Source organism: Tachypleus tridentatus, chromosome 1 (genome assembly GCF_004210375.1).
Source record: "Tachypleus tridentatus isolate NWPU-2018 chromosome 1, ASM421037v1, whole genome shotgun sequence".
Taxonomy (NCBI): domain Eukaryota; kingdom Metazoa; phylum Arthropoda; class Merostomata; order Xiphosura; family Limulidae; genus Tachypleus; species Tachypleus tridentatus.
Window position 1 is genome coordinate 159073803 of NC_134825.1, and position 16940 is coordinate 159090742.

Here is a 16940-nt window from a genome sequence, read left to right on the forward strand (position 1 = left end):
TGTAGCTTTGTGCTTAATTCAAAACAACAACAACAAACAAATAGAGGTTATATCTATTGGATAATGTACTCCTAGTTTTCTAAGGCCCCTACTTCATCGTAAGAATTTTAATTACCCGTGTACAGTATTCTCTAGATGAATATGAGTTTGATCTAGCTATTGACAACAAGAGTGTTAACTATGTCTTCATTACTCTCTTACTATATTCACCAATTGAAGATTAGTATAATGTGGTTGTGCATGTAACGCGTGGCCTTTTGGGAGCTTAATATACTATAAAACAATAAATGTTTTCAGAATGTTTAGCTAATTAAATACCCATTAGTCGTTCGCTGGTCCGTCATGTATTTAGGTTTTTGTTTATCAAACGTTTTGCTAATGTGCGTTAGCTAAGTTAATTGAAACTTAGCATTCACACGTTGTTAATTATTAAATAGAATGCAAGAAAGAAAATTTCTAATGATCTTCCAGTAGTGTGAATTGCTTGTTTGTTTTTAAGAGGACTCGAAACTGTTATGGCAGAATTGTTTTACTAATTCTTTACTTATTTTTGTTTTTGGTTTTAGAATTTCGCGCAAAGCTTCACCAGGGCTATCTGTGATAGCCGTCCCTAATTTAGCAGTGTAAGACTAGAAGGAAGACAGCTAGTCATCACCAACCACTGCCAACTTTTGGGCTACTCTTTTACCAACGAATAGTGGGATTGATCGTCACATTATAACGTCCCCACGGCTGAAACGGCGAGCATGTTTGTTGCGACGGGGATTCGAACCCACGACCCTCATATTACGAGTCGCACGCCTTAACGCACCTGGACATGCAGGGCCATACTTTTTTTTTTAACCAATTAATCATGATTTTTCTTCTCATGCTCGTTTCTTAGGGTGAATAAATTTGTCATATGTATATATATATATTTATATGACTTACTGGTGTTCTTTGGTGATTAATAGTTTATACACAGTGCAGTTCCTGAAATGACAAAAGATATATGATATATGATAAAACGTTAAATTATTTTTGTCTGAATATTCTTATCTTGATCAATCACCGAAGTCATGGATCATTATCATTGTGTTGCGTGTTTGCGTGTTTTCTTATAGCAAAGCCACATCGGGCTATCTGCCCAGCCCACCGAGAGGAATCGAACCCCCGATTTTAGCGTTGTAAAATCCGTAGACATACCGCTGCACCAGCGGGGGGGGGGCTTATCATTGTGTAATTTATCTCTTTTATAAACAGCGGACTCAGGCATGACAAGATGATCATGACTCGTAATCTGTGGAACTCGGGTTTGAATCCACATCTCACTAAACATGCTCGCCCTTTCAGCCGTGGGGGCGTTATTATGTGTCGTTCAATTCCACTGCTCGTTAGTAAAAAATTGTAGTTCAAGAATTGACGGTAGGTGGTGATGACTACCTGGCTTCCTCATTCTTTTTCCCTGGACGGTTAATTGAAGATAGCCCTCGTGTAGCTTGACGCGAAATTCAAAACCTATGAACATCGAAAAACGTTTTGTTTCTTACGATTTTTTTTTTTTACAAAGACACATCTCGTGCATATCCTGTGCAGACAAATAGAAGAAATCTGATACACTTACAACATTTTAGAATGTCAACTGATACAAAGTTTCTCATGCGTATCTACCATCGAAAGCGACAGTTTTTGTTTTAATATTCTAGTACAACAGCATCATTGTAAAGTTTCGAAATGGAGAACATAGCGACATTGCCTTATCTTTGAAAGCGAACAACGCGCACATAGCCCGTTGCAAATCTACATGTCTAACTGCAGGTAAAATTGACATAGGCTGATTTTCGTTTACCTGACGTAATAACGACATTTGTTTCATCATTCTCTCTAACACGAAACTCCAGGTGTATTCTGGATCCGTTTATTTGTTCCGTTGTGAACTATAAGGCTACATAACAAGCAGTCTGTGCTGTGCCGACTACGAGTATCGAACCCCCGTTTTTACCGTTATAAACTGAGCCATTGAGTATTCTGTATTGAAATTGTAGTTTTATCCTCATGTTAGTAATATTACGTCTTCTGATGTAATAGTAATCGATGTGTATAATTTGATTAAACGTCATAAAGCCCTCTTAAACTGTAATGCCATTTAAGCATTAAGTTTCTAAAGGCCACACTTCCCTGCACTTTTAAAAATGGTGCACGGAGCTGATACTGTACTTGAGAATCTGTGTTATGAACTGAGTGAAAACATTTTTATTTGCTGTAACGGGTGACTATTGCGAAAACTACGGCAAATAATTTATAGGAGTAGACGAAATAACGACCTGTTGATAGATGGAATGAAACTGTACAAGCATTTAAGGAGATGGTGAAAATTTCACAGTAGCTTGAATTAGGTTTCAGTTTTGTTTTAGGTCGTCTTTACAAAATTGAAAACACTACGCACCACGTTTTTTCTGGAACTCTTTTTCCTTCTTCTCAAAGCCACAGGGTAGGTTTCACTCAGGCTGTAGTATAGCCATCTTTCCATGTTAACACACTGTACTCTTTGCTAGTTCCGGCTGTGATGACTCTAACTGCCTCGTTCGTTACGTCTGGCACGCGCATTTTCCCGCATTCTAGTGAGTCGCGGGCGTGAGACGTGCACAGAGGTCGTTGTTAGTTGACAGTCGGTGTCATCGGCCAGTGATAGAAGGAAAATAATAACCACAACGTGAAATATAAAGAATTCCACTCGACGTTTTTCAAATCCCTGCATTGCGATCTGTAAACGTAAACGTGGTATTGTATTAATAAAAACATTTTTTTAACGCAGTGTAACTGCAGACTAGGTCTTGGTTAGGAGTGAGACAAACCATCTATATATAATTATAAGTTTATACACTCCGTAACAAAAAAAACGTTTTATTGTTGATGGTTGTGAGCAACTCTATTTTAAAGCGACTACATAACAACCTGATGTCATTTAGCAGAGACATAGACTGTCAAAATAGAGTATTAAACCAATTAGTAGACGTTCCTGGTCTCGAGCGTAGCACTGTGCTGTAACATTTATTATTGGAATTTCATCCTTTGTTGGAACACTAATCTGACACTTTATATCTAGATTGACGCTAAGTAGTTCGTGGTTTGTCGCTAGGATATAAAACTAATTCTTAAAAACGTAAAAAACGCAATCTCTACATATTTTCGTTAACAAAAACGCTGAGAACCTTCGAACAGGCTGATACACATAGTGCTACGTATATTTAACTGTTCGAATACTTGTATTTTAACGTGTTTTTGTCACGCACATTTTCAAGATGTATTACAATATTTACCAGTCATGAATTTGCAAAATTGTTACTATAAGAAATAAAAGCCATCTTAAAACATCTGTGTATTTTTTACAATATTCTTATGGTCGGGTGAAGCAAAAGGGAAACGAAATATGAATACGGTACTGGTTTGGTTAACATTCAACTTTTGTACGGTACTGGTTTGGTTAATAGTCAACTGTTGTACGGTACTGGTTTGGTTAAAGGTAAACTTTTGTACGGTACTGGTTTGGTTTAAGGTAAACTTTTGTACGGTACTGGTTTGGTTAATAGTCAACTTTTGTGCCACCGCATTCGTTGGATCTTTGAACTTTTTATTTATATAAGCCAGAAACAAACAGCAATTTAATTCTGATGGGAAAATTATGAACTATAATAATGAAATATTATTACCAGTGGCCATTTTAATTATTTTATTCATACACTGGTGTGTTAAGAGGAGATTATGCGCCACACGTTGGAACTTAACATTTTTGTCACGAAAAGTGAAATCGTCTACAATGTTACTTTACAGCTTGTCATCAGACGGTTAGCGGAGAGTGTGTTTTAATGACTGAGAAAAAGAAATGATAATTCGCTAAACTGCACCTCACTGATAATGAATGCTACTGATGGACTAACGTTAATTCATCAGAAATTAGTCCTCAAGAATTTACGAACAGATGTATGTATTGTTGTTGTTGTGTTTCTTTTTAAATAGTATGCTAATGCAAATATACTCTCGTTCCAGTATTCCGTAAAAATGAACTCCCGTCAGAGACTCACCTACATCACTTCGGGTTTTCCAAGGTAAGTGACGTTTGTATGATTCCATTCTTCATAAGAAATTAGTAACAGCCTTTAAAGAGATAATAGTGCCATCATAAACAAAATGGTGTTTTTACCTCATGTAGTATTGTTTGAGTGTGCATTCGATTTTAAGTTGTATCGTCGTTGAAAGTAGTTCAAAGTGGCTCCCTTTGTGTAAGTGTACTCCTACAACCGATCTCTTCCGAGTCGATTTATTTCAGCCATGTATTGTCTAACATGTTATCCCGTCCGTGAGTGTATTTAAGGTATATTTTCAGACTCATTTTGGTATCAAAGTTTATCGTATGATATTACTTGTTATAATAATATCATAATTAATTATGTAATAGTATTACTCTAGTATTTAATTACATAATTCAGACAAACGCTATTTTACCGGTTTGGAATTAATACACCATACAGGTCACGTGACTTGATGTTACTACCTCGTTAGACTTACTTCCCCTGTAACTGTGAAGATGTGCCGTATTGTAGCAGCTACAAAATGTACCACGAAAATCACATGTCATAGTTATATTTAACACTAAGTCATGTGAGTCACATAATATATATAAATTTCAGGTGTGAGAGGCTGTTGTGTCCTTTGAGTGTGAAAGATGAACTTTACTGTATCAAGAGACATGCGCAGTACTGCTTATTTCTACATTGTTTAAACTGAGATATTTTAGTGAATTCTACGATGTACTTCTTTGCAACACATTGCATACGTTATATGGAACACGTGATGTATCATTGCATCATGTCTAGCGGGTCACGTGAAGAATATAAACTTGTGGGTGCAGGCCGTTAAACTTTTGTTTTAATTTATCTCTTAAAAGGTCTTGCGAAATTTCGGAGTCATTAAGTTTTAGTGAAAAGGTGTGGAGTGAATAGAAAAAAATGTCGACTTATGTCGCTGCTTAGGTATGTTACAGATAATACGATTTATTTAAAACTCGTAAACTCCTCGAAAACCTAGTCACCAGTGGTGGTGGTAGGTAAGATAGGGTGGTGACATAAATCAACACTAGCTTTCCTCTCTGTGGGCGGTAAGAGCCGAAGTCATGAACCTGTTACATACCACAACTGGATCCATTTAACAAGCGGAACGTGAGTTTTTTCTCTAATTATCACTCATATTTCGGAGACAAAAACATTTTGTTGTTATTTTGCACACGGGGTAAGTTTGTGATTTCGGAAGATTGATCATATAAGGCAATCTATGGTGTGTAATTTTTATGATCCATTTAGAAGTTTATTTCATGTTGGCTCGGGGTTGTGACATTTCTTATTTGCTACGCATCAGCAGGATACTAATTTAACATGTTCCTTTAAGAAGTTTTCAGTTTAGCTGTAACCAATATGTTGGACAAACTTAACACTGCTTAGTCCTCGGGGTGATGGAAAAGTAACCGTTCAAATGCCAACAGAGTTGCGCAATTACAAATCTCATACACTGGGAACAAATGCTTATATTTTAAAGATAAATATTCAAAAACAACCAGTATTTATAAAAAATCAATATTCTGTGAAGTGACGATATATAAACAAGAGTAAACCAGTATCTGTATAGTAAGTGTTTCGCGATGTGGCGATATATAAACAAGAGTAAACCAGTATCTGTATAGTAAGTGTTTCGCGATGTGGCGATATATAAACAAGAGTAAACCAGTATCTGTATAGTAAGTGTTCCGCGATGTGGCGATATATAAACAAGAGTAAACCAGTATCTGTATAGTAAGTGTTTCGCGATGTGGCGATATATAAACAAGAGTAAACCAGTATCTGTATAGTAAGTGTTCCGCGATGTGGCGATAAATATACAAAATTAAACCTATATGCTTAAGAAGTGATTTATGATAGTCTCTGAATAACGTTATTAAAGCAGGAACAATGTATTAAATTGTAATTTATTGCAACATAACAATTATCTTTTTGTATGATAACAGCAGTCTATTGCGTTTTGTTTTTGTTTTTTGGAATTCAGACTCTCTTGCTATCATTATTTACCCTTCAAGACGACTAACTACTAAGTTGTCACTAAGGGTCGGAAGTAGAAATGACTAACTACTAAGTTGTAACTAAGGATCGGAAGTAGAAATGACTAACTACTAAGTAGACACTAAGGATCGGAAGTATAAATGACTAACTACCAAGTTGTCACTAAGGATCGGAAGTAGAAATGACTAACTACTAAGTTGTAACTAAGGATCGGAAGTAGAAATGACTAACTACTAAGTTGTAACTAAGGATCGGAAGTAGAAATGACTAACTACTAAGTAGACACTAAGGATCGGAAGTAGAAGTGACTAACTACTAAGTAGACACTAAGGATCGGAAGTAGAAGTGACTAACTACTAAGTAGACACTAAGGATTGGAAGTTAAAGTGATTAACTACTAAGTAATCACTAAGGATCGGAAGTAGAAGTGACTAACTACTAAGTATTCACTAAGGATCGGAAGTAGAAGCGACTAACTCTGATTTATTATTAGTAATGTCTGCTGCTTCACCTTTAAAATTCATAATTTGATTATGAATACATAATTACACATAATTAATTATGTATTAAAGGAAGGAGAGGTTTACAAACAGTTTACAATAAGAAATCCCTACAGTGTAACGATTACTGTTGTTCTGAAACATATTCAACAGAACCACTTATAACTTTCCTTTTGTCCAGTCTCTTAGCGGATTTCTCATGATGATGACACGGAGTGGGAAACTGTTATATATCTCCGACAATGCTGCAGAATATCTGGGTCACTCCATGGTAAGAGTTAATTATTTTCTTACACTTGTGAAGTAATGTACGTTGTGAATCCTTGAGAATAAAAAATGCATCCATTTCACATTGGTTTTTCCAAGCTAGTTTGAAACACAGCATGTCAGCATACGACGTTCCTTTATACAGTTAAGTTGTTTTTTTATTGTTAAAGAACTCTTTAATCGTTCTTTAAGTAAATTATTGTCTTACATTACAGAAGTTACAGAAGTTGTTTTTTTTTATTGTTACAGGACTCTTTAATCGTTCTTAAAGTATATTATTGTCTTCCATTACAGAAGTTACAGAAAATGTTGTTTTTTTTATTGTTAAAGGACTCTTTAATCGTTCTTTCAGTAAATTCTTGTCTTCCATTTCATTACAAATATTGTTGACTTTTCCAAGTTGGTGAGATCTAACATTATCAGAAATGGCTGATGTCTTTATGCCCGTTCCGTTGACAGTGGTTTTTCTGGATTATTAAAAAATGGATATACTTGATGAGAGAAAAGATGGCTCAAAACGGATTTCTGACTAAGCCTCAACACAGAATGAAAGAGTGGATGAAACTTATACCACAAAAAATGGCTAATGTTAATTAAATATTTTACTGTTCACAACGTTTCGGACTGGGACGCCCTGCATCTGGTGATTTTAAACTCCAGAGGAAGGGCGTCCCGATCTGGAACGATTTGTGGTATAAGTTTTCTCCACTTTTCACCCTAGAGGTTATTTTTAGCCTCAAGGTAGTTAATCAATTATTTCAACAGTGGCCACGATCCGATTATCTCCAACCGCGCCACTTGAAGGGTATTATTAAATCTATCACAAAAAATTAACATTCAGTTTGATAAACACTTTCTTCAGATGTGAATAGGTTTTAGTGTTGTTTAGAATGCAAATTGTGAATCTTGAATGAATATACTCATATGATGTTATCTGATGCAACTTGTTTCATTATTTTCTGTACTGACATTAGAGTGAAACAAGAGGAAATCCTCAATTGCCGAGGCACTTGAAATTCTTTCAGGAAATATTACAGTAAACTAATCTATGATACCTTATTCTTTTTTATTAACTATATTTTTTATGCCAGAAATACCAAGAGAGGGACGCTCGTATATCCTGTTCGATTTTATAACTCATCAGGATCTCTAACATCCTACCCTCAAACTGAAATCATTTTAAAGAAAATTAGAGTAGATTTAATCTATGATACCTTGGGCGTGGTCAAATACATTAATCGGAAGGGTTTGACCTCCTGAGTCCAAGACTGTAATTAGATCTCAAATCGGTCAAGAGATGACGGAGCTGTAAGCTAAACATTTGTACTTAAAAGAAAAACTTAAAGACCTATGAGCGGATATGCCGCGGCTAAAAACTATCTGCAACGTTAAACATCGATAGCTTTACGAGGTTTGTATGAGGGTAAAGAAAGATACTTTTTAACATTGAGAAATGATATGGAATATTAAAATTGAATTACTTTCTAGCATAATGTTCAGAATACTAGGTAGGATATACAGTATTTTCTGAAACAAGAAGAATAACACATGTGCAAAAATAATTTGAAAATTAGAAAGTTGTTGATACACGACTTGCTTACGATCGCAGATAAGAACTGTTGAGCAAAGACTTTTGTTTATTTTCCAATTATAGAGAAGTTTGTACTTGAAAACGAAAACAAAATAACTCGCAGAGTTATGGCCAAGCGCGTAAGGCGTGCGACTCGTAATCCGAGGGTCGCGGGTTCGTGCCCGCGTCGCACCAAACATGCTCGCCCTCCCAGCCGTGGGGGTGTATAATGTGACGGTCAATCCCATTATTCGTTGGTAAAAGAGTAGCCCAAGAGTTGGCGGTGGGTGGTGATGACTAGCTGCCTTCCCTCTAGTCTTACACTGCTAAATTAGGGACGGCTAGCACAGATAGCCCTCGAGTAGCTTTGTGCGAAATTCCAAAAACAAACGAGTTTTACGAGCCGCGACAAAAAGCAACGAGAATGAAAACAAATGTAGCAACTGACGTTGTTACTATCACGGTACTGTAAGCCAGTGTTAAGAAAGTTTTATTTTAGAAATGTGATTGTTTTATTCAGTTGGACGAATAACATCCAAAGCGCCTAAAATCTATTGCCGAGCACGTCCATTCATACATTCAAATGAAAAAAGTCCAAAAACTATGATATGACAATCCACCACCTCCACAATATACTGTCCGAAATCGAATCGAGGTTGATGATTGCAATTACAAAAGTCATTCTACTAGTATCATTAGCTAACCTAACCCTGTGATAATGCCATAGAAACATTTCCAGAGAAAATGTTCCTTGTTAAGCCGAGAAGAAAGTCGATATATCTCAACGTTAGATTTGGTTGCAAATGAAAAAACAGCCAGTTTTTTTAGCCTTAAAAAAGCTAAAAGAGCTTAGGCCTTCTATCTAATTCAGTAAAAATTTCTCTGTAAAATTAAGAAAAATGTGTTGTGTATTTAAGTGGGTTTTGGGGTTTAATTTGGATAATAATAGTTCCATCTGAAAGATTATAGATCCTTACCCATGTAATCGGAAAACGTACTCATTTACCACGAGTGGTAATAGTTAGGTGTTTTCTTTAAAAAATGCCAAAAAATTGGGTATCTATTCATCATCACGGGTCCTGTCTATAAAGACTTGATCGCTGAAATTGCTGTAAGCCGTAATCATGAGAAGTGTCCGTTACTTCGTGGAACGGTTGATACTAGTCATGGCCCGGGCTCTTAAAAATTGTCTGTAGTATCTATACTTAACGTGTGAGACAAAAAAAAAGGTACCTAAGTGTACATTACGTCTCACATCAGCAACTGTAATCGACTTCTACCAACCAGCTGGAAAAGGGATAATAATTGGTGTTTCATAAACGTGATATGACCAATTAGCGGTTGTCTCGTGCACCACTTCTAATGTGTGGCTACATGCTTACCATCTCGCGTCAGACGCCACACGAAGATTGGATATAGCCTCGACAACAGATGATCCACAGCTCTCACCTGTCTTGAGACCTTATCGAACACTAATGAAACGCTGACCTCACTGATAAACTGCTTCTCTTTCGGGTCAACCGCATCCTTGTTTCAAGGACAGTATCGACAAGCTCGAGGCCACGTGACCTCGGGATTCAGTGCTGCGAGCCTTACGGTCATGGCTGTACCTTGAAACACTGTAATTCAAAACATCTCTCAACACGCAAATATATATGGAAGAGGGAATGGAAACGGTACTAAATTATAATCAACTTAATACAGTTTATGATGTTCATCTAATCTAGGTCCGCTCTCTCACATTTAAGATATTTCTTTTGAAGAAGTAAACAAAATCACAAGCAATCAATGGAGTTAAGATCATCCAGTCACAGTCGCTTAGAACTAAAATCACAAATTGTCCTTTGAATTAAAATAGCCTAACTAGTGTTACTAAGAGGTGAAATTAAAAATTGTTCTCTAACCCTAGATAATCCAAGCATTGTCTGTAAAAAATAATTATAATATCCTTTGTCTTAAGTCCTGCCCCCCGCTAGTACAGCGGTATGTCTCCGGATTTATAACGCTAAAATCAGGGGTTCGATTCACCGCGGTGGGCTGAGCAGATAGCCCGATGTGGCTTTACTATTAGAAAAACACACACGTCTTGAAGTGCCGGTCACTTTCGCTAATAAATAAAATAACAAATTGTCCGTAGACATAAAGTCACTCGATCATCCCAACATCAAGGACAAACTCTATCTTGTTAACAATAAACTGAAAACTGTATTTGTGTATATATATATTAATCTACCTATAAATAACATCCATTATCCTGAAATATCGGCTATGTTTACATGGAAAGCAACAGTAATTTCTGTCATTTTATTTAGTTTAATTAAATAGGTTAATTCGTTAACAGCTTTTGCAATAATCATATGTTATAACAAACACAAGTTCACTTAACCCCGAGGTTATGCGTGGCTTGCAAGAACGAATTCTTATTTTGTGGTACTCTCACATACGGAATATGGAAAATACTTCTAGAAATTGTATCTAAGTATGGGTATTAACACTTTTACCCAAATAAAGCTGAGAACAACGTTTCGACCTTCTTAGGTCATCTTCAGGTTAATCTAAATATGACCTAAGAAAACCGAAACGTTGCTTTCAGCTTTATTTTGGTAAAAGTGTTAATACTCATACTAGCCGTCCTGAAACACATTTTTACTTCAAGTGGATTTCTCGTCATCACGAACTTATTGCAACGTTGTGTACTTTCTTTGCAGGAAGATTTGCTGATCCATGGAGACAGCGTCTATGATATTATCGAGAAACAAGATCACCAGACCATCCAGAATGAACTCATGAGAAATCCCAACCCCCTCAGCTTACTTTGTGACACACGTGTGTTTCTTTGTCGCATGAATGTCTCCAGAAATGCAAGGAGACAAATGAGATTTGGTGACCAGAAGGTCAGTGATAAGTTTTTGTGCATGGGTCTACAAAAGGTCAAACGGACAAAATTAGATAAACAAAAGAAGCTTATATGTGCCCTTGAGTGTCTTATTTTTTTGTTTTCTATTTAATTTTGTGATTTTTATTTTCTACCTTACAGTTTAGGTGTGATTTGTTTTATTTTAAATTTCGAGTTGGCTCCATGCCAATAATGGATTAAACGTCTAAAGAATTGCTAAGTTTTCAAATACACAAAATGAGTCCTATGTTAAATTTCTAGATTTCTGAACAAGTGAGCCGGGCTCTAATCCATGTGATACCACAAAATATTTTCCGCGCTTTGGGCTGTGGGTGTGTTATAAGAGTGAAAATGATTCCCTTAGTGTGGGTGCTAGCTTGCTGCTGACTGTGTATTTTTTTCTCTTGTCAGTAGTTTAAAATCAGAAACGACGCCAGATAGCTAAAGTAACTTCACAAATGCAATAGAAAATACGTTGTTTTACCTCTATAAGTGATGTAGTGCGGCTCGTTTAGATTTCTTTCAATCGATAACAAATAGTTGTCTGGCATGGCCAGGTGGTTGGGGCGTTTGACGTGCAATTTTAGGGTTACAGGTTCGAATTCCCGTCCAACTAAACACGTGGGGCGTTATAATGTGATGATCAATCATACTCTTCGTTAGTAAAAGAATAGCCTAAGAGTAAGCGGAGAGTGGTGATGAGTGATTACTAGCTGTCTTCCATCTAATATTTCACTCCTACATTAAAGACAGCGAGCACAGAATGCCCTTGTGTAGCTTTATACAATATTCAAACCAAGCAAATAGTTGGATTTGAAAATGATATATCGTTTCAGATTTTATGAAATATTCAAAATTACCACAAAATTAAATACAAAGCTTGTACTTACAGTTTCAAGTAGTAAATATTTGCCATCAGCTACTAACGGTATGTTACTCCTATATATAGAAACATTCAACGTTATCTTAATAGAATGTTTTATTATTTCTTTTATGATACAAAGACAAATATAAGAAATGGTAACATTAAAGTAGCCAACTGGGGTTGAAACTAGAAATGTGACATCTAGCGGACATTTTGAAACGAATAACGCACTAAGCTATTTAATGATGTTCTCCATAAATATTTAGAGTTTGTGCACATCACAGTTATACTGATATTCTAGCAAACATTCTTGTGACAATCATATGCTTACTATAGGACGTATACTCATTCATAGGTGGCGCTGAGCAGGTTTCGTTTTAATTGTTTTCGAACGAATGTGACCTGAGATAGTCTGTGTTACAACTGATGTTCACCTAATAGATATTTTATTAGCTAACGCGTGAAAAGAATCATTTGCTTCAATTATTAAATTAGCGTATCCTCTATTTGGTTGGATTTTTACTTATAATTATATATATACAATAACCACTGAAAAAATACGATTTACTAATATACGTTAAGAAATAATACTACCAATAAAAATAAAAGGACTGAGGGACTGAAAAGTGTGTTTATTTATATTACGTTATCATAAATCGTGAGAAATAGATTACTGAAAGCTACGGTGACTAAAGTACATCATTAAAAATGAGTGATGTGTTTTTATAAATAATAATTAATATAATATATTGTGTACACTGAGTAGTATATAATAGTAAAAGAAATTGAGAAATGTGGTTTACGTAGAACACTTAATAGATAACGTAACACATTGAAAGAAACATTGGATAATGTAAAGCAATGAGACATATTGGATTACATAAGATTTTGATAGAGATACTGTAATATGTAACATTGGAATATATATATATATATATACACATATATAATTATGTAGAAATGGAGAAAGAAATACATTGAGTTAAAAGAAAATACATGAAGATGTTGGATTATGTTAGTAAAGAAAAGAGAATTATTAGTCACTATTATCAGTCTATTTAATAACTAATTCTCTCACAGAGTTAAAGTTTTGTAAAAATGATTTATCATCATTATAAAGTCGCAGATTAACCAGTGTTACCAAATTAATTATCAACACATTCTCTTGAGAAGTTAAATTATTTTTAGGAATTATATATCATCCATATAATGCTGAATAATAAGTAAAAATAATTGTTTGCTTGCCTATTTTAATTACGTTTTGTGTGTGTGTGTGTATTTCTTGTTAAAAATGAAACAGTGCTCAAATTTTAAGATCGTTTAAAACATAAATAATTAGATAGGTGGGGACTCGAAACAGTGTTCAAAGTTTAAGATCGGTTAAACTGTAAATAATTAGGTAGGTGGGACTTGAAACAGTGCTCAAAGTTTAAGATCGGTTAAAACGTAAATAATTAGGTAGGTGGGGACTTGTAACAGTGCTCAAAGTTTAAAATCGGTTAAAATATAACTAATTAGGCAGGTGAGACTTGAAACAGTGTTCAAAGTTTAAAATCGGTTAAGATGTAAATAATTAGGCACGTGGGGGACTTGCAAAGTAATTATTTACCAGATAATAACCTAACTTATTTTGCCCAAATCCAGAATATGGTGAATTATGTAATATATCAAAAGATATAGTGGGTCGTGTTAGACAACGACATGGTATATGACTCTAAGGAACATAAAATATTTGGTTGATTAGTAAGAGACATAGAGGAATACGGGGGACATTGAGATATATATTGAACTAAGTAGGATAATGAGAGATCCAGTGAAATACGTAGAACATTATGCTAGGTGAGAGATATAGTGTATTAAATAAGAAAATGAGAAATGTGTTCAGTTATGTTAGATATTAAGAAACATATTGGATTATTTTGAACAAGTAGAAATAGAGCAGGTTGTTTTGAATAATCAAAAGCTATGATGCGCTGCTGGCCTGTGATATGTACCTGTTATATAAATGTCTACTGTTTCTTCTGATGCGTTACGTGAGGAACAGTAATCCATAACAACCACACATCGTTTTACGTTACTTTAATATAAACGTTGATGTTGCAATATCGTAAGTATAAATAAATTAATCATAATTAATTTTCTTTCACTTTTTTTAATCCTTACCAGGTGGTGCTGATTAAGGGACACTTTGTCAGTTTCTTGCCACTATGTAGTCGAAATGAGCCTGTGTTTCTAGCGACCTGCACGCCAGTAGCCATGCCAGAGACGAGGGAATGTGTCGTACAAGGAAGCACTTCTGTCTTTACATCAATTCACTCTATGGACATGAAATTCCTTCATATCGATAGAAAGTAAGCAGGTTTCGTGCGAAAGAAATAGAAACGTTATTCATGTCTCGTACAATAACAAATAAACAAACATGGTTTCGAGTGTATACTAGAGTTCTTTGATAGATTGTTTTGGCAGGGTATTCATGATGCAACTTTGTAGAATGGACGGCAACTGCCTGTTGTGGAGACACAAATGTACAGGACGACTTGAAGACGGAAGACTTTTGAAAAGTCGTCCTCTACACTTGTGTCTCCACAACAGGCAGTTGCCGTCCATTTTACAATGTATACTAGAATTATTTAGCTTATACAACGATAATTTATTGATTGAAGTGGATTCAATATTACTTATTGAAAGTTTGTTAGTTAACAGAATGTAAGATAGTGTTCGTACATGTATGTATCAGTATTCCTGTCCTATTTTTATGTTTCTCACGATCTTGAAAATACACATCAACTCTGTAGAAAGCCCTATTTTTCAAATTGCCTGCCAATATTTCTCTTGTCCCCAGTGTTGAATACAAACCCAAAGCGTACCACATGTTCGTGTTGTCCATCGTGTTGAATACAAACACACAGACTGTCGCATGTTAATATCGTCCATCATACTGAAAACACGCATACAAAGTGCCTATGTAAGGTTTCTCTCGTTCGCCATGTTGAAATCACGCATGAATCATGCGACCATGTTATGAAATACAAATGTAAAGTACGTCAAAGATTCCTGTTACCTGATATGCAGAACATAAACATACAGAAAATGAAATGCTTCTCTTGTTCATTATAGAGCCTGCTGAAATAACCTAGCGAATATCTTGTTGAAAATAAATGAGCTTGATGCAAAAGTTTCCTATCAGTTACTGGTAAACACATTCACAATGGTTTCACTTAGCCATATTCAGAGCAGAAATGTTCTTCAGAGTTTTATAAATTCGCATCAGTTACTGGTAAACACATTCACAATGGTTTCACTTAGCCATATTCAGAGCAGAAATGTTCTTCAGAGTTTTATAAATTCGCATCAGTTACTGGTAAACACACTCACAATGGTTTCACTTAGCCATATTCAGAGCAGAAATGTTCTTCAGAGTTTTTATAAATTCGCATCAGTTACTGGTAAACACATTCACAATGGTTTCACTTAGCCATATTCAGAGCAGAAATGTTCTTCAGAGTTTTTATAAATTCGCATCAGTTACTGGTAAACACATTCACAATGGTTTCACTTAGCCATATTCAGAGCAGAAATGTTCTTCAGAGTTTTTATAAATTCGCATCAGTTACTGGTAAACACATTCACAATGGTTTCACTTAGCCATATTCAGAGCAGAAATGTTCTTCAGAGTTTTTATAAATTCGCATCAGTTACTGGTAAAGACACTCACAATGGTTTCACTTAGCCATATTCAGAGCAGAAATGTTCTTCAGAGTTTTTATAAATTCGCATCAGTTACTGGTAAACACACTATCAAAGGTTCACCGTCGTTGCCAAACCGTATAGGAAACTTTAATCTAGTTGTATAACTTCGTGTCTGATCCATCTTACAAACAAATGTTGCAGTGTGTACAATGTTCATGAATACTGTTCACTAAATATTGTTTAAGGAACGTCTTTGCTCGTTGTGTTCATGATGTTAGAAAATGACGTGGGTCAAAAAAGGCTTAACAGAAATGAAATAAAAACACCAAAACCCAACAACTTTTGAAAGATGGACTTTTCTTCTTTAAAGATAGCGCAGATAGCCTCGTTTAGCTTTATGCGAAATTCAAAACAAGCTAATCTCCAGGGACAAACTTACTCGTTGTGTTTTATCCAATGGCAGAAGTTCTCGCTAAAGTATTTTAGTGTGGCGCAATTTGTGCCCCTGGAAAGTTGTTTTTAACCTCATATTTGCACACCAATGATACAGAAGTAGCAATGCAATTGAAAAATTAATAGTCAAAACTCAGATCTTGTTGGTTTGGTTTGTTTTGAATTTCGCGCAAAGCTATACGAGGGCTATCTGCACTTGTCGTCTCTAATTTTACAATGTAAACTAGATGGAAGGCAGCTAGTCATCACCACCCACCGCCAATTCTTGGGCTACTCTTTTACCAATGAATAGTGGGATTGACCGTCACATTATAACGCACTCACGGGTGAAAGGGCGAGCATGTTTGATATGACGGGGATTCGAACTCGCACCTCTCCGTTTACGAGTCGAGTGCCTTAACCACCTGGCCATGCCAGGCCTTCAGATCTTGTTGGACGTTCGTCATTATGTTTTACGAAAACGTGAGTGTCGTATTGTGATCTTACACTGTTTAGTCTAGTTTGTACTTTTGTACTGTAATAAATGTACGAACAGTAAACAAACAGTATAAGATAAGGAGTTTGCGAATACAAATATAATTGTTTTTTGCAAATTTTCTATTTTTTTTTTATT

The 16940-nt window shown here is 35.5% G+C and overlaps 1 protein-coding gene across 3 annotated transcripts in view; it reads left to right on the forward strand.

Moving 5' to 3' along the window:
• The window catches only part of LOC143228849 (uncharacterized), an 87330-nt gene that overhangs the window by 57856 nt on the left and 12534 nt on the right, over positions 1-16940 (forward strand). For 2 of the 3 annotated variants that reach the window (XM_076460254.1, XM_076460247.1), the window contains exons 3-6: positions 4027-4085; positions 6768-6857; positions 11132-11317; positions 14351-14535. In XM_076460254.1, the coding sequence (XP_076316369.1) occupies positions 4027-4085; positions 6768-6857; positions 11132-11317; positions 14351-14535 (520 nt within the window). Of the gene's footprint in view, positions 1-4026; positions 4086-4766; positions 5196-6767; positions 6858-11131; positions 11318-14350; positions 14536-16940 lie in introns of those variants that run through there. The other variant, XM_076460262.1, reaches the window with a different exon arrangement.